The sequence below is a fragment of the Anas platyrhynchos genome, chromosome 1, assembly GCF_047663525.1.
Source record: "Anas platyrhynchos isolate ZD024472 breed Pekin duck chromosome 1, IASCAAS_PekinDuck_T2T, whole genome shotgun sequence".
NCBI classification, from domain to species: Eukaryota; Metazoa; Chordata; class Aves; order Anseriformes; family Anatidae; genus Anas; species Anas platyrhynchos.
The window spans coordinates 113854076-113873223 of NC_092587.1; the positions used below are offsets into that span (position 1 = coordinate 113854076).

Here is a 19148-nt window from a genome sequence, read left to right on the forward strand (position 1 = left end):
AGCTTGGATTAGAATCCGAGATTTGTTAGAATAGACTAATCTTGTAGAGATCAATGAGAGGAACAGGAACCTAGCAGTGCTCCAAAACCCTTTTCCAACTTACCAGTGGTAGCCAGAAAACAATTACATTTCATCAGCCTAACGAACTCAATGAAGCTGAAGACGTGTAGATACACTGGAGTGGGTCTTTCTCACATAGTCCACAAGACAGAAAAATACACTTATATCCTTGTCTGCTGCATAAAAAGTAGACTATCTTAAAGGCAGTCTCAGACACATAAGGCTTGCTTATATAAGCTTAATCTTTTCTGTCTCTCACTGTTGTAATGGACATCCTCTTGACCAGGTAAATTTTTTTTTGCCATCATATTTTTGACTTATATATATATGACTGTTTAATGTCCTCATGTTAGTCATACCATGGGCTTAGAATAATGCCTGTTGTGCTTTCACTATAAACTTAATCCTGCTTTTCACCACTTACAGCTTATAAAAACAAATATATTTATATTCCCAAAATTTGTTTTCAAGCCCAATGTTTCATTCCACTCCCATAAGGCTAGCAAAATTTCTCAGACACTTTTTCATTTGATTTTTTAGAAGGCTGTGTTTGGGCATAAAGTGAATTTTCACAGGGATATTTGCATTCAGAAGCAGCCACACAAGCATATTTGGTAGCGAACAAAACTGCCAACTTGCCACAGTCCTAGGCCTCAAGAAAACTGCCTATGTTGTGTCTAAAGAGACTGGAATGAGACCAGGTCCCTGTTAAGCCATCTGAAAATATGCTGTTTGCAGAAGCTACAGCCAATGAAGCTGAATTCTCCAAGCAGATGAAAACCTACAGCATCTCCACTTAGTTAGAGAGGCACAGATACAGAAGGAAAAGCTGGCTCCATGTGTGTCTTGCTGGCCACCCATCCATTTCTGTTTGAAAGATGAACCTCCAAAACATCCTCGAGTGAATGAACGGTGACTTTTCAATCACGCCAGCCACAGGGCCGGGAGAGGAGAGGAGGGAAATAGGGATCCACAAACAGAGCCACTCCCTGCCTATCCTGGTAGTCCACACAGCACACATTTTGAACTCGAGTCAATAATGCATGAGGCATTAGACAGGTTTTTCCAGAACAAAGGTAGTTGCTTATGTTCATGCAAAACCAAACCAACAAACCTTTTTTTTCAAGAGACACCACTACCTTCAGTTGGTTCAGTCTCTCTTTGGGAGACCTGAGTACACCTCTCCTGTCCTACTGCTTTATATACACAGTTGATCTCTTTAACTTTTCTGTTGCCTCTTGTATATTATTTTTATAGAGTGAGCATACAGATTGTATTGCATAAATAATGATTTATATGCATCGTTAACTTCACTCTGAGGCTTGAAATACTGAACATGTACATATTAGCTATCCTTCTGTAACTCTGGAATCACTGTATCTATCTCAATGAGTATTATTCATTTTTAAGTGACAGGGAATAGAATTACAAATACATTTTTATGATGTAAACTACAAAAACATATAAAAAGTCAAGAAATACAACCTTTGAATCCCCGAAACAGTAACTAATAGAGGAGTATTAACACCAATTGACATGAGACCTAATTAAGGAGTTAGCATTGGGAACTCATTCTGTCTACCTCACAAATATGTTATATCTATATTTTTACACATATTTACCATTAATAGAACTGTTGCATTTCAAAAATACTACCGTGATTCTGTTAAAAATAAGCAAAATATGATTGTTCCTCCAAAAGAAAGCTCCTTCTGTTAGGGAGGGGCATAAAAGTAGATTTCCAATGTATTTATTGAAAAACAAAGAAACAAACAAAAACATTTAAATGAGGTGTATGAAATGCCAAATAAATCAGATTTACAGTAAATGGACAATTTCTGCTGAGAAAATATTACATGATAGACATAGAGTATGATAGACTTAACAGTCACTACATGGTTTGCATAAAGGTCTGAATACTCCTCATGTACAGATCCCCCACAACCTGAACTAAAACGATAGTACGTAACATTTCATACAGTATGACACTCCCTCTTCTGGGCATGAAAGCATGAGAATAAGTTATTCTGTTGTAAGGTAAAAGGAGGGAAGCAAAAATGCATAATTATTCTGGTATAACTCCCCTCATTTCAGCATCAATGTGGAATTCACTGGGTAACCTTACATCATGCTGTGTGAGAAACAGGTTAATGTACTGGTGAGTCAGGCTGTCTTGCCCTCGATAGGCTGGAAGTACATGATGTATCCCCTAAAAGCACTCTGACTCCTGTGTTTTCCAGGCAAAGGTGTCCCTGGATGGCTCCATGTTAAACCCCAATCCCCTATAATTCACAGATACAGCTTGCTCATTCATATGCAGAAGATGGGGCATAATTTTTTTCAGGTTAATGCCTTGGGTTTCATCTATCCATTCATGTGTCCTGTGCCTTTGGAAGTAATTTCAACTAAGCTGCAAAAAGTCTCCAGAAAAAAGTACCCACGTGAGAGATTTGTATTAATACAGCTATGTCATATTGCTATTAGAGTGTACTACAATAACCAGCAAAAGCAGAAATAATCTTGAATATGGACAAGATCTAAGGAACTTAAAGAGAATTGGAGAAGACAGCATATATTGGTATGTATATGTGTATAAACACCTAAAGACACAGTTTATTTTTAACGTCTGAAGAACCATCTATCAGCAAAGCTGTGGTAACTGCCCAGGTCCACGTAACTATCCTACAGCAAATGGGAGGAAAGTCAGCCTCCTTCTCTTTAATTGTTGAGTAATTACCTTGCATCACACCCATGTTAGGCAGGCATGGATAGCTACCACAGCTCAGTGGAGGCCAAGCCATCAGTTTATTGGTGCTCACTTGATTGTACATGTATATCTGAGTTCCCCTTTCTAGAAGTGCTGTTCACTCTGCTACATCAAATAAATCTACTTCATCAAATAAATAACTAGCTAGCAATGGTTAAAAGCAGATTGCAAGAGAAAAAGGAGCCCTTGTCATTCCTAGTCAAGCTAAATAGTGGAAACTGCCAAACTTACTCCTCACCAGGTTGTTCTCTCCTTTCTCAGTTATCTGAATACCTCTTTGCTCTGGCAGGTCTCTACATCCACACTAAAGGCTCTCAAACTGGAAAGGGAGCTAACTAACTCTGCACAATGAGTTATGCAGCTGGGAATGCCTAAACAAAGTCAATCCTGAAAGGCAAGAGATGCTATAGGTAATTGAACTCCAGAACTTTTTGTTCACATTGGTCTATCCACCTTCATTGAAATATGTCTGGGAACACATAAAAATGTTACACAGAGCCAGTAAAAATCCCGAGGGCAGCCTAGACTGCTTTGTACTCCTGCAGTGATCTTCCTTAACATTTAAGCACATGCCCATTTTCCTTAAAAGCTAGGAACTTCATTTAACTATTATTTAAATCTTAGAGATGAGCATTTAGCAAACGGTAATTGGATTTTCAACAACAATATGCAACCACTTATGAAAAGTCTGTTCTTCCTTATTTCAGCTTGGCAAGTCACCACTTAAAATCTGATAGCAGATTTTCCTTGCTAAAAGTATGGGTTTATGCCTCTAAGTGCATGGCAAAGAGCCAGCTTGTACCAGAAGAAAATGCTACAGATACGCTGCATTGCAAAGTTAAGACAAAAATAGCAGAGCACCGCTTTCTTATGGAGCACTTACAGTAATAGGCACTCATTTAAAAAGCCAGTTTCGAGATAAGACCACAGAAGTGAAATCCTGCTGCATTACTGTGTATGTACATGTATGTAATTACCAAAATCAATGACTAGTAATTAAAAGTCAGGAAAAAATAGTCATCTAATAGATGCTCTTTTTACTCTCTGAAGGCATGCAACAGAATGTGAAGGCATACAACAGAATGTACTTATGTAAGACCTCTGTTGAGGTATTCTTTTTTGAAGGAAGGGGGAAAAGAATTATTTTTGAGAAAGCAGCCTCCCATTTCATGATCACAACTTTATATCAGCTAATCTTCAGAAAATACATTTGATATGAAAATCTTTTTTTTTTTTTTTTTGAGGAGAGAGATGGAAGTAAGAGGAGAATGGGATTGTTTCAAAGGTACTTACAGCTCAATGTGATGCATCAGTTGGTAGAAACATATTCTGCTTAGGTCACTGGTGATATGATTTAGGAACGTATTTTAGCTGATACAAGAAAATGTCAGAATGGGAAGCTGGAACTAAGAGAGCTTGTGGTGCTGACTGAAAGTATGCCTACTGATGTTAGTTGGTGTATTTATTACCAAAGACTAACAATATTTGCTGAAGATTGATTACACATACCTACAGAGTATGGCATACGATATATATACACAGGCTTTTCCTTAAAAGCTTAAGTTAAATTTTAAAACACCACCAACAAAACCCAAACCTCAAGCTAACTCCTAGCAACATAGGCTTAAATTCCTAGCCTTCTGCTTTGCTAAGCATCCTTCAGCATCTCTGATGAAATGAAAAAAGATTGTATGCACATCATTTTTATAAATCAGGGCTCTACTTTCAGAATGAAGACATGGGTTTAACAATATAATATTAAGGATGTATCTTTGGGTGAATGTATAGGAAATACATAATAAAAGGGAATAAATTTAATGTAAAAAAATTAATAAGAGTGCCACATCTGAAAGAATTATTCTTTTTAATAAAGGCAAGATTTCCATCATAGCTCTAAAACTTTTTTGCTGCTAAGACCTAGATACGTGATTTTATTTTGTTGTAATAATTTGAAATCAGACAGTCACTTTCATCAAACCAACCACAGACCAATAATTCTATATGTCTCTCTGAAAACTCCTACAGATAAGTAAATAGAATAAGTACATTCGGAAAATCGCTATAATACCTGATCTTGTCTAGATTTTGTTGTTGTTCCTTTTTACATTCTTTAATTTGGTGAGAATAACATATAACATAAATAACATATTTGTGCAGGTGTATACATATTCATGTATATTCCTAGATCACCTGAGAACACATCTGCTTGCACAATGCAGTATGCCATGGTGAAGCTTTGCAGCAACCACAGCTAAAACAATTTCATCATGGCAATCCCATGAACCTACTTGTGCCTGCACAGACTGCTGTTTTAATGTTCTGATAAAGGTGGACAGTGGTCAACTTTCACAAACATCTAAATGCTTAACGGATACCGTTACTTACTCTTTTGGAAAGTCAGAAGGAGGCTTTGCATATTTCAAAACAAGACAACAACTTTAATTGCAAATACTAATTCAACAGTCAAGAACTATAGTTGGAAGTATAACATTTATTCTCCCATTGAAAAAGCATTTGCCTTTTCTTAATTTGATTGTGTATTCACCTACATCCATACATTATGTGACACAGCTTTCCTGGGGTCTACTATGAATTTACCAGATGTAAGTTAAGCATTGAATAAATGATGCTAGAGAAGATAAAATGAATTTCATAAAGATGTATATAGTGCCTGGACAACACAATTCCTACATGATCAAATATTATAACTCAATATGGAAAGGAAAAAGAAAAATGAATGTAAGATTAATTATTCTGTAGCCTGATGGAAACAGTTGAAAAAATATATGGATTTGGTTAGATTAACCATAAGTAATTACAACAACAGTAAGAGCTCATTCATTCATTAGCTCCTGGTTTGTTAGACCTAATTGATTCATTTCTTAACCCTGCAGGATCCTAATAAGATTTATCTAAAAATGGAGCCATGCTTCTTCAGGCACCCATACTGTGGAGATACTCAGAAATCAATCAATTGATATGGTCATAAGTGGACACTTTTTTTTTTTTTCCTCCACAAAGAACATAACAGCAACTGATTAAGAAATGTTCAAGCATCACATATCAAAAAAATAACTGAAAGAACAACATGGAGGGGAACTCATGTGCTTATGCAGAGGTTGAATATTAATGGCTAGGAACACAGTTCAGGGGGAAGGAAACCTGTTTTGCAAAAGGCAAATACATTGAGACTGCTGAAAGAAAATCTACATTTACAAATCCTTCATTCTGATTGTACCTGACATGCACAGCAGGAATGAGTATAGAAAACAATGCCTTAAATTCTTTTGTACACAGCATTTTCAGCTTGTAGACAGCTTTTTTTATTACCTTGCATTTTCTGTTCCTTTTGCATACCTCCCAGATGTAAATTTTATTTTTACATTGATTATCACAGAATCTGTACACAATATTTATACTGTGTACCACAGCTGGATTTTCACAGAAGACTATGAACAAAGCTACCATGCAAGCCTTTTTGAAAAAAAAAAAAAAAAAAGGAAGAAAAAAACCCTATTTTTCAAGCAAAAAGTACTACAGAAAATGACACTTTCTTTATATTTGAAGACAAAATTGCTTCTTTTAAGAAAAGCTTAAAATTGCACCGATAGAAGCAGTTGCATAAGATTGTCTTCAGGTAATAGCGACATTTGATATAATATTTAAAAAGAAATAAACTCTTCTTATACAAAGCATTAAATATTTGCATATAAACTACTTTTTTTTTTTTCTTTTTTTCTCTCTCTCTCTTTTTTTTTTTTTTTTTCCTGTTGCTGCAAGAGAATTATACAGCAAAATGTACGTAACTGATTTTGGGTCTCTATCACTTGATATTCAAATAAAGTTTATACCTACTTATTTTTAAGCTGCAGAAATTTATATTTATATTTATATTTATATTTATATTTATATTTATATTGTTGTTATAACTCAATGTTTCTTTCTTTCCTTGTTTTATGTAAATGTTATTTTTTACATTAAATTAAAGCTATGAATTAATAATCAGCTATGGAAGAAAGACACTTTAGTACACATACTAATAAAGGAACAAACTCCCAGTCATTGCTGGGAAACAGAACAGAAACATTTTAATGACCCTAAATCTCAAATAAATTAATTTAAGAAGAGTTATGATGCAGTTTCTATGATGGCATTCAGTAAACAAAACTAGTCAATAACCTTTTGAAACAGGTCTTGTGCTGAAAAAGACTGTGGTTCATTCAAAGCTCATTCAAAGTGCAGAATAACCCTTGGTATATAAGAAGAAATATTATGATTTAAATACCATCCACACTTTTTGCTGCTCAAATAGCATTTTGTGAATTCGAGACTCACATAAGATGATTAATGCAAAACTCTGACACGGATAGTTGGAAGGGTGAATATGGAACGATGGTGACCATGAGGTCACTCATTCAAACGGATTAAGAAACAAGAACAGTCTTCTTTTTTTATGAAAAAAAAAATACTCAGTAAAGTCTGGCATGCAACTGGCTGTTACACTCTTTCTGTGCCTTGATGAACTCTGCACATTGTTAAGGTGTGGGTTAGTTGGGGGGGAATGTATGGGAAGAAGCCTTTCCTTGGCAAAGCATGGCAAAAAGACAGTCAGGCTGGAACAGGCCAAGGGAAGAAAAAAAGAATTACATTACCTTTTACAGGTTGCCTGTTCAAAGTCTATAAGGAAGTGATGCACAAACATATTGTGGCAGACACCATTCTGTTTTCATTCATTTCTCATTATGTGTAGAATTATGTCTTCCCTATTTTCAGATTCTTTGAGAAAGAATGTGATCAAAATCATACTGAAGTTAGTCTGAGTGAAAAGAGACTCATGCTGTTGCAAATAAATAAATAAATAAATAAAAATAAATGGTTAGATGAGGATCGACAGAAGAAAGAAAAGAAAAGGAAAAATGAGGATCCTGTCCTCTTTGAACCTGAAGTTTTATCCTACTGGAACATGGCTACAACATTATAAATGAGATGTACCTTAAAGTTAGTATGGTAGACACAGAAAAAAGAGATGAGGGGAAAAAGGGGAAGGGAAAGGGATAAGAAACACAGCACTATATCAGCTAACTCTTCTGAAGTGGAAATAGTCATGTGTAGAGCACATACACGCTAAATTAATTTACATCCCGCTATTGCTTTACAATGCACTCTCGATTGAAGTTTATTTAATCTTTGTTAGTAAAATAGGCCCAAGTCCTGATGACATTGCAAATATAAAAATAAGCAACAATACATCATGCCTGCACTTCCTCTACAAGAAGTCAACATTAAACCCAGCAAACATTGCATACCACTCCACCTCCCCCCCGTAATTTAAAGTAATGTATTCACAGAATCATCTGTATTTTAAGACGTTACTCAGGAAAATTGTTTGGTTGAATACAAACAGAAGCATGAAAATCTGGGGAGCCATATACACCATAAGCATTAAATGCCTCTTAAGGTAAACATTCAAGAAAAATGACTGCACACCTTTATATGTGCTGAATTTGAAATCCATTTGACTCTATTAAAACCAGTGGACACCACTACTGAATTACAGACATGGTTAGTTTTTAGTCATTACCACGTGGATTATAGGGAGAAAAAAAAAAAAAAAAAAAAGAAAGAAAGAAAGAAAAAAAAAAGAAATAAGCTCTTACAACGGTGTCCTAACACTATTTGTATTAAGACACACTTTTATATAGCTGACTTTGAGATTTAGAACCACTCCAAAATTTACATAGCTTACTATTCTAAGAAAACAAGAGAAAAAAAAAAAAAGGATCTTTTTCTGAGGATGTTCTATCTGTTCTATCAAACTAAAAGGAAAAGTAAACTAAACTCTGAGCCTGATACATGAATAATGAGCAACTCAGAAATGAGTAATCCTGAAATTCTGTCTGTCAAATACTCTTAAGTTCAGTGGCATGTATTTTCCTTAAAAATTTACTGGGACGTTGCATTCCAGAAGTGTCTATTTACATTTCATATGAAGGCAAACCTAAATCTGAATAATTATTTTTTAAATTATCTATCAAGAAAACAACCTTTAGAATTATTAGTAAGAATAAATTCCAGAGTACTTCTTCAAAGACAAGAGATCTACAAGATTACCAGAATATTATATTCTAGCACATTGTAGTTTCAGTACACTGAAACATTTGGGCTTACTTCCTTAATGAATTCATTATTGTGAAAGGATTATCTTTCTAGATTGTATCAATCACTGTAAGACTAGCATCTCAAGTGGAGAAGAACAGTAGAGCAGACAATATTCTGAGGTGTTGTTTCAGCAGTGTTCAAGTACATAAAAGCCATAATCCTTGATCTGAAATAAATTCTGCTGCTCAGAAACCTACTGACAACAGCTGGCCAAACCTGAACACCAAATTCATTACAAGAGACATGTAAATTCTTCTCTGAATAAACTAGTAATTTAATAAGAGAAAAGAGATATTGAGATTGAGAAAGCAGGACACGCTGTAAAAAAGTGTGTTTAAGTATTGGTGATGTTCTTAGTATTCCCAGTAACTCAAAAAAAAAAAAAAAAAAAAAAAGCAGCTGGAGTACACACACTGTGAATCCTATTGCCTACGAGGCTTTCTAAGAACAGTGAAGATGTGAAGGTTTTCAAAAGATAAGATCACCACAGCTTTAAACTCATCATTTTTTCAAGAAAGTCTTAATGTTCTGTATCCACTATGTATCCACTTCAATAGAAAGAGGACTTCTGAAAATAACCCCCACCCATGTGTCATTTTGAATGTTGATATTTAGACAACATGACACTGAGAGATGGAAAAAAAACTCTGGAAAAAAAAATCAATGAATATGATATTCTTGATACAAATACAAAATGATATAGCGGGTCCTATGTGCACTTTCTAGCTAGCTAGCTAGCTAAAGATAAATTCATATTTCACCTTCCTGCCAGAAACATTGCTGTGCAGCCACCCTCCCAGAAAAGAAAAAAGGCTGCTATAATCTTTTTCTCCTTGCACCCTATAAGATTTTTTTTTTTTTTAAAAAGAGAGAGAGACAGAAGTCCTTACCTCCTCTCCTTTTCTTAAATGAGAGTATTGCAAAGATTTGCATACAAAAGCACTTGAGTATTTGTACTGCAGTGCATCTGACAATTATCTTACAAGAGAAAGCATTCGTTTTAGCCAATTGCCACAGGCTTGGCATTACTGAGAGAAGTAGAAAGCATTTGAATTTACAGAAAAAAAGGGATATTCCAGCTTTCTACCAGCTACCTTGAACATACTTCACGTTTAATTTCACCCTGTTGCCACAGGCACTGTGTTGTTATGACAGCTGATCTGCCATTGAATAGCTGTAAAGGAAAATCAACAAAGGATCGCTTCAGCGATTTTCAGTGCAATTTATTGGAGCTTGTATCTTGCGGCTGCTGCCGCCTGTCGGGGTAATGACACATGATGGGTGATTAAAGTGCAAGTCCTTAAATCAAAGCTGTGCCAATGGTCTGAAGAGGCAGAAAACAGCATTCAGACCTTGTTCATTTCTCCTAGTGGAAGGACCTCATTAGGAAAAAAATGGGCTCTTTTACTAACAAGAGAAAGTACTCGTGTCTAGGGAGAATTTACATGTTTCCAAGATTTACTGTAGCTTTCTTACAGCTTCTTTTAACCCGTGCATTTAATGAAAATAAATAAGTAATTAAAACAGGGAGAGAGTATTGAAATCCATCAGCCCTGGCTTGGAAATTAGAACTGAGCTATACTCTAGTTAGCTCACATCATCACCATTGAACACAGATTTTACCTTTGTCTGCCAAAACTAGGTGGTGAAAGATACAGCTGCCTGTGATGAGGTTAAAGACAAAGATATTTCAGGGTAGCCAGCTGGCCAGCTCATAAGAAAAGACACTTTGGGATATAGAAGCACTTTTGGCCAAATTTGTGCACTGAACAAAAATTCACTTTACTTGAGGTAAATGCAAAATAGGTTTGAAGAAGATAATAAATAAAAAGCTCTTTGTTCAAAGATAGGAGAATGTCAGTAGAAAAATAGTAAAACAGAGCACACAATCAGACTAGGGGACTTTGTTTTGTTTTGCCTCAGAAAATACTGTTTATAGACCATGGAACTATGAAAAATTGAGCAGAGATAGATTACAAAATATTGGAATAGCTGGGCTTAAGGGAATTTGAGGCAGTATGGTTGCCATTTTTTGAAGGTATTAGGGAGGGTGATTTTTATTATTGTGTATAATGTATTGCAAATAATCCGTCTTTGCAAATGCACAACAAGTAATGCCACCCTTACCTGCATCTTGTGGAATATATGCATTTTTGATTAGAAATTCAACAAAAGGCTATTATCTCTATATAGATGCTATTATTTTCTCACAGAAATAAAAATAGCAATCAGACAGATCTCAACATTCCTGTATTCTTGATAAGGAATTATATTCCCAACAATTATGATGAGTATTTAGAGGCCCCCTGGCGAGCAGAACACAGCAAATTCTCCATCACTGGCATTACTGCAGGTGTTACAGCAAAGCAACTCATTTGAATGGCCACATGGGAACTGCACCTTTATCTTGCCCAGATCAAGTTCATGGAGGAAGCCAGGCATAGACTCCTAGACATTTTAATAAACAAATGCTGCAGTGCTGCAGCAATATGGTGGAACAATTATTAGATAGCAGTTGAAGAAACATCTTCACTAGATTTAGAATCTCCCTTCAGAAGCGTATTTTGGATTGTTTGTGTTTATAACTATTATTTGATTTCTTTTGCAGTTAAAGATAGTTTTGCAATCAGGGTTCCTTTGTTCCATGAGTTGTCCGAGGATGGAGAGAAACAGCTCTTGACTAGACAAGAGGCATCAAAGGAGGCAGAAGCAACAGAAGTGTTAAATTGCCACAGACAAGACTCAAGGCAGCTGCAGGAACAGGGTACTAAACTTCTTTTTACACTCTTACCAGGCTCCCTTTCCGAAACAAAGAGAGAAGAGAACAAAATACAAAAGATAACTTTTTTTTTTTTTTTTTTAATGTTTAAATTGTGAAACTTAAAAACTTAACATTAAAAGTCTTAGCTGGGATTAATATGCTCCTGCTGGAGGGAAGTGTGGGTCTGACTGGAGCTTACAGCTTTAGGCTGATGTTTTAAACACGTAATGCAAATAGTTAAAGAGCATACTTGAGAGGAAAGTTAATGAAACAATTCTGTTTTGTTGGCAGACAGGGTTTCTTGGAGATGTTTTGGTGATCAGATTAAAATTTTTCAGTCTCCATATGAACACTGAAATAAATGATCGACTTAGGAAGGGGCAGGGCTAACATGAGTGCCCCCAAAATACTATTTTTATAGGATCATACATACCTTACAGAAAGCTTGCTTTCCAATGGGGATTTATTTATTTATTGTGCAATACTGTTCTATCATGTTATATATAGCTCCTAAAGTAGAATTGGGAAGTGTGAGGTTTATTGAGATGAAGGCAAGAATGCAGCCCATTTGAAGCAGAAATCTCTTCCCTTGTGACTCCCAGGCAACCTTTAAATAATTTTAGTTCTCCTCTTCATGTTAAAGGCTCATTATCTCTTATAGAAATTCTTTAGAAGTCTTCTCATCCTAAGCACCAGGAGTCATTTCTCAAGATAGCACTAGATTCCTTATTCCAGATCTCTATCATAATTTTGTAATATTGTATTAGTGAATAACTATTCAGATTCAGAATCACTTATCCTTGGTTCCAAAGAAAATAAAAACTCACTGATCACATTTTTTATGTGCATTTGTTAAAAAGAAAGGGGGAAGGATAATAACCACTGAATGAAGATTCTCTGCTTACACAGTTGCCATTCTAGCCCTGTGGTTCCTGATTCAGCATTGACTCTGGCAGCTCCTTCTTTACACATTTCTTTTACTATTCCTGAAGCCTCTTTCTTTTCCTCTCAACTTTTTTTTTTTCTTTCTTTCCACTTCCTCCTCATACAATCTCCCTTCAACCAAAAAGTTGTATCTTCTTTCCTAAGGTAAGGCCATCACATGGCAAACTCTGAGGCACTAAATAAATGTGTATCTGGAGTTACTAACATTTCCTTCATACCTTGAAGAACACTGTTATGCAAGCTAAGTTGGTTTAAAGAAGCTTAAGCTGTCTTTATGCTGAGAAAAAAAATCATTTCTGTTTACAAAGAGGTGACACAGGCAATGCTGGAAGACTAAAACATCCACTCTCATTTAAGAGAAGACCAGCCATAAGAACTATGGAAGGCAGAAATTTATCCAGCAATGTTTCTGACAGAGTAGCTGGAAACTTTCATTAAATGCGGAGGAAAAGAATCACCTGCACATAAGTGTTTTTAAGTTCACAGTGATGTTATCAATAATTAGCATCTGTATAAACGATGTGTCACTGGTACAAGGGAGAATTAAGGAGAAGAGCAGGACATTGCCAAGGGACCGTAAACTTCTTTCTCAGGTGATCTGAGCTGCTTCTCATGAACAACCTACATACAGACTGAAGGAAAGTAAGAAGACAATTTATCACAAGGAAGCCAAAGCAAGATATATTGATGCTAATCTTTATTTACATTTTGGAAGGCTGTTTCTTATTTTTTTCACCAGGTTTTCACCAGGCCTGATCACCTTCTGCAACTGAATAAAGGAGGTATTTAGGGGGACCTTGTGAAGCAGGGTTGCGCAGTATGCAGGAACAATTAATTAAGAATACTGTGAATTTCATGAAGGAAGCCTGAGGCTTTGGACTAGTAATAGGACTATTACCAAGGATTAGGGTCCAGAAACTTTTTTTTTGGAGGAGGGGGAAAAGGAGACAGAATAACCATGGAGCAAAAGAAAACAATAAATAAGATACAGTACACGGGAGAGTAAAGGCAAGTACAGACCCTCACTTTGGAGTTACTTCATCTGATTAGGTGTAAGTATTTTGTGCCACAATCATGCTACTAGACCTGGGGATCCAGCTATACATGAGTCCATCATGGCACACTACCATCAAGTCACTCCTGAAAGCAGCTTGTTCTTAATGTGTACTTGATTAAAGCTAAAGCCATGCCTTTTCTATGCAAGCACCAACACACTAACAGCATTTGCTTTAATAGCCATGCTGGGAGCAGTGCATGTGTTAGTGTGGATGTATAAGGATGTACAGACGTGCTTTCCTGCTATCTTAGAGCCAGAGGGGTTTTCATTAGATTCAAACAGCAACTGACTCTCCAGGGAAGCTCCTGCTCTTACTTGATAAGGGATGCTCTTTTATCATACATGAAACTGCATGCAGTGATCAGACAGGCAGTGTGCATAGCTGCCAACCAGAGGAAAGCTGTTTTTCTTTAGCATATTACAGCAGTGCATTGCTACTACAGTTAAAGATTGGACCAGAAATGTTCTGTTATGAAAGCCACATAAGCTGGCACTTCTACTGATCCCCAGAAGAAATATACAATTAATGTACTTACTTGAGAGATTTGGGATATCGTGTTATTTTTAGGAAAACTGAGCCAGTATGGTAAATGAGAATGGAGAAGACATTTGAAGTACTGGGCTTGCAAATCTAATAAGGTTGACACTCTTGCTTTCAAAGAACCTAGTTATGCATTCTCTGCATAAGAACACCCTTAAAAACAAACATTAGTGATTAAAATATAGCTGTCCATTGGAGAACAAGTTGGATTTTGCTTCCTTTGATAAAAATAATATATCTTTTTATTTTCCCATTTACTATTCAACTGTACCTCAAAAAAGTTAACCACATTTTTGAAATGAGGTGTTAACCCTTTACATCTTTGAATCTCCTTTTCTCTCTCTACTAAGCAATGTTTTTTATCAACCACATAGACTTTTCAGATGCTACCATGTGCAGCTGAGTACAACATTACATTAAAAATAACAAAAAAAGTCTAAACTAAGGATGCAGTAGTGCACTAGTCAAGCCATTTTCACTCAGTGGTAATATCTGGATCACAGAGAAGTGTTTTAGTTCTTACTTTTAACAGTGAGGTACATGGACTTGCTGACGTCTGCTCCCACATCATTGCTGACCTTGCAGAGGTAGTATCCACTGTCTTCTTCCAAAACATGTTTAATCAGCAAGGAACCATTTGTGAGAAGCTGGATACGACCGTTCAGTGCAATTGGCTGGAACTGAGGAACGCCGGCACCTAAATCAGGACCAACATAAAAGTAGGTTAGTTAAGAAGAAAAGTCTCTCTCTTTCTCTCTCTCTCTCTCTTTTTTTTTTTTTTTTTTTTTTTTTTTTTAATAAGGCAGGAACTATAGCTTCCTGTTCTTAGAGGCTCAGTTCAATTAAAATACAAATGATCCTGGCACCACTGGAACAAATGGAGTACTTCTTTGCCAAAATCAAATTCATTAAATGGAAAGAAGAAAGGCTTTTGGAATATAGTGGTAGGAATAATTTCCCATGTTAAAGGTAAGAGGACAAAAAAGGCAGAAAGCAGGAGCAGAAGGGGAAGAGAGAAAATGAAGACTTTCAGAGAGCGCATGGATAAAAAGGCACATTTGTTGTACATTTAGTGGCTGATAAATTATTGACAATTACAGCTGAACAGTCATACAAGTATGCATCCCTTATGCATACACCAGATGAATTTCTTATGACTAAGAGGGATCTCTGTTGTAGTAAACATGGAATACTCAAGAGACCTCTAGGACCTTGTTTACTAAACTCTGGGTAACGTATAAAAACACATCAGTGACTGTGTTGCTCTTTTCCTCCTACAGCTGACTGACTGATGACACAAAATCCCTGTTCCACCATGTCTGGAGCCAATATTCACTCAGACTGATTAAAAAAAAAAAAAAAAAAAAAAAAAAGACAAAGTAATAAAGAAATTAATCAGACATGAATTTCCGTATTTGGTAATAAAATAATAATGGAAAGTCCATAAAAACACAGGAAGCCGAAGATTTCTGTATTATTTTTGGTATTAAGAAATAAAATCTTAAGACTGAAACAACCTTTCAAAACCCATCAGATGTGTACACTTTTAGACACACACTAAAACTCTTCTCTTCAAGATATGGAACTGTGGAAGAAGGGGCAGCTGGCTGGACACAGCCACGAGGAATGGGCCCACATACGTTTTCTCTCATGTCTTCACCAATGACTACTTAACAAGTTTATAGACCACAATGTCTTTGTCCTTTCCTAGAGGAAGTTTCCTCCCACCTCTGCATGTTTCTGCTTAAATAAAAAGCCGGGAAAGAGAAATATAGAGAATGGCTACTTCATCTTTTAATATTGTAGGTGAGTGCACTGTTCCCTTCCACCACGGAGAACAAGCTAAGAATTACACATTTAGCAGAGTTATTGGATATACTGTCTGATGACTCTTGAATTTCTGTTGGAGAGTTAGTCATAATCAAAGAGGAAAGGTCCAAATCCCAAACCTGGCTGGTTTTATTGGACCTACTTTGCCTTGGAAAGAAGACACTGGTGATTTAAGGAAGGGAACTGGATACTGCCATACTGCCAGCACTGCTGTGCAATCGAGAGGTCTGCCACAAATTCAGGTTCTTACAGCATCAGGAACTGTCTCAAGGTATATTAAGATACAATTCTTGTAACAAGGGCTTTGCAATCTACTTTATCAGCAGAAGAGAGAATTTCAGGGAAAAATCATAAAGTAGCCTTCTTCTATGTAATTCTTTTATTCAACCTTCTGCACACTAAGTTGTTTTCTGTCAGCATTAAGTACTATATATAGTAGCCTGAGTCAGACCAGTAGGAAATACAATGAGTAAATATTTTTGGGAATGATTTAATACAAAATAGCAAGTTATAACAACCCATGAATACATCAAGAATATTAAAAAAGACTGGACATGCATATGTAAAATTCTTCTATTCCTAGACAAGTTTGCTTTGGGGACATACAGTTACACTGAAGGTTCCCAAGGCCAATACTGTGAACTTAGAAATGTAAAATGGATAATACTTTCACAAAAATCAGTTGCCATTGTTGATTTTTCAACTGTTTTAGTCGTATACTTATCCCTCTCCTTTTTTTTTTTGAATAATGACAGCAACTGCATGCATGTACCTGCAAAAGCTCATGAATCATGAATCACAGAATTGCAGAATGGTTGAGGTTGGTAGGAAGCTCTGGAGGCCACCTGCTCCAACCCCCTGCTTAAGCCGGGCCACCCAGAGCAGGTTACCCAGGACCATGCCCAGGGGGCTTTTGAAGATCTCCAAGGAAGAGAGTCCACAAAGTATCTGGGCAAACTCTGCCAGTGCTCCGTCAACTGCACAGTAAAAAAAAAGTATTTTCTGATGTTCAGACAGAGCCTCTGGTGTTTCAGTTAGTAACCATCACCTTTTTAAGTCTGATGGACTTAAAACATTATTGATGATTATGGTGTGTCTGTATTGATCTCTGTTATTATTCATTAGAAACTGCGAGTCTGGTATTTATATATCCCAATGTACAAAAAAAAAAAAAGAAAAGAACTCTTTTTCCATTCTTCACCAACACAAAATGCCAATGACACTAACTTGCCTGCAGGTGTCCAGATGTCCTTTGTGCTTTATTGTGGTACATACAAATGAATTATGAACTGATTGTTTTACTCCTGCTGGCCTCACCTGGGCAATTACTTCAGAATTTCATATAAACACAGCTCATAAAGTAATCATATAAAGGGTCTCTTTAAGACAAAAAGTGCCACATAGCCTGCAGATCTGTACAGCACTTGAATTAAACCTGGTATTGAAAATGCAGTCATGCTTTAGGAAAATAAAGGCTTCTGTAAAAATACTGACCTTTTCAGCCAGAGTTATTTTAGCCAAAAACTGAAACTGCAATTTGATGTCTATTACTACATCAAGTATCTTCTAAAACTTTCTGTGACTTAAATACTTCAGAGCTGTTAATCAAAAACATTAAAAATAGTTCCTTGATGGTAGAGTATCCCTAAAATCAAACCACTGTCCTGTTCTCTTTTATTAAAATGGGCTGCTTATCTCTTCACAGTTAATTATAACTCCGTTAGCTTGATGTGGCTTCCTTCTTCAATATACAAACAAAACAGAATTGCTTCTTTGTGACCTATATTTTTAATTAAAAACCCATAATCAATGGGATTTGGAAAGCTGCACTCTTCTTTCCATGACACGGAAAGTATGAATAAAAGCAAGAATGGGTTTTAATGTGAACATTTCTCTTCCCCAAAATATTTCTTCAAATATAATTTATACTTAGATCATATGGAAAAAAAAATTTGCATGGAGCATGAAATAAGTATTTCTTCTCAACAACACCTAATTTTGTGCTTGTAAGTATATCATCTGATGAACATATAAAGATAATTAGAGAATTAACTTGTGTACACTGGATATGGAGTTTGGAGAGTTTGTTTTCTTGTTAAAACCAACTAGAAGGCAACGGGCAAAAGGAGGATATCTAACAGGTAGCAAATTTTAATTAAAAGGCAGTCAATTTCCTATGGTTACTTAGGGTCAAGTGGGGCCAGTTCTAATGCTCTGTTACATGAGAAGAAAATGTTAAATCATTATGTAAAGCGCATACTGAATTACTGCTTATGCTAATGCTACCTGACCTTTCTTCTTTGCTAAAAAGATATGATTGGCCATGTTATCATGGATTTTAAAGTGAAAAAAAAAAAGTCAGCCAAATGCTGCCAGTGAACCTTGTTCTAAGGTTGTTTCAATTAAAACAGTATCTCTTTTCTTTCAGCTGTCCACTCCCTTGCTCTTCCACTGAGGCCATAGCTAACACGTGCACATTCACAGCTCAAGGAAGTCTCTAAGGGAGACCAAGAAGTCCATCTAGGTCAGTCTTGCATCTGTGACAGTTGCCAGTATGATGTGCTTTGGGAAATTATAGAACAGTATAAACATAACTGATATTTCCCTTATTGCACCCTGCTAGCTTTTGACTACATGAACTATAAACCACTAGCTGAGTGGTAAGTAAGCTCTTGCTAAATCAGAATTAATTTGCCCCTAGTGATCACAGGAGGAATCCTACCTTTTGAGTACTTCCAGACAATGGTAGGAACAGGATAACCCTCTGCAGAGCAGTTGAGAATCACAGCTTTTCCATATATCCCATCCTGGTCACTTGGTTGAACCACAAACCTAGGGGGCACTGTGGGAGGAAGCAAAAGATGCAGTGAGAATTAATGCAAAATTTAAAAACAACATTTTGATGATCTGGTGACATAGTAAAGTTTTATGCAATTATTTACTTACTGTGCAAAAAAAGTATGCATTTCTGGCCAAGGAACACAAAAGTACTGTTCTTGTTAGGGTACAAAAATAAGTTAATAAAAAT

The 19148-nt window shown here is 36.1% G+C and overlaps 1 protein-coding gene across 5 annotated transcripts in view; it reads right to left on the reverse strand.

Annotated features, from left to right (window-relative positions):
- DSCAM (DS cell adhesion molecule) overlaps positions 1-19148 on the reverse strand; it is a 477845-nt gene that overhangs the window by 124742 nt on the left and 333955 nt on the right. For 4 of the 5 annotated variants that reach the window (XR_011804715.1, XM_072027123.1, XM_038167513.2 and 1 more), the window contains exons 10-11: positions 18843-18962; positions 14814-14987 (exon numbers count right to left, since the gene is read on the reverse strand). Coding sequence is in view for 4 of the 5 variants with exons in the window: in XM_072027123.1 (XP_071883224.1) it covers positions 14814-14987; positions 18843-18962 (294 nt within the window). In the remaining variant the exon portion in view is untranslated. The remainder of the gene's footprint in view (positions 1-14813; positions 14988-18842; positions 18963-19148) is intronic. The other variant, XM_072027136.1, reaches the window with a different exon arrangement.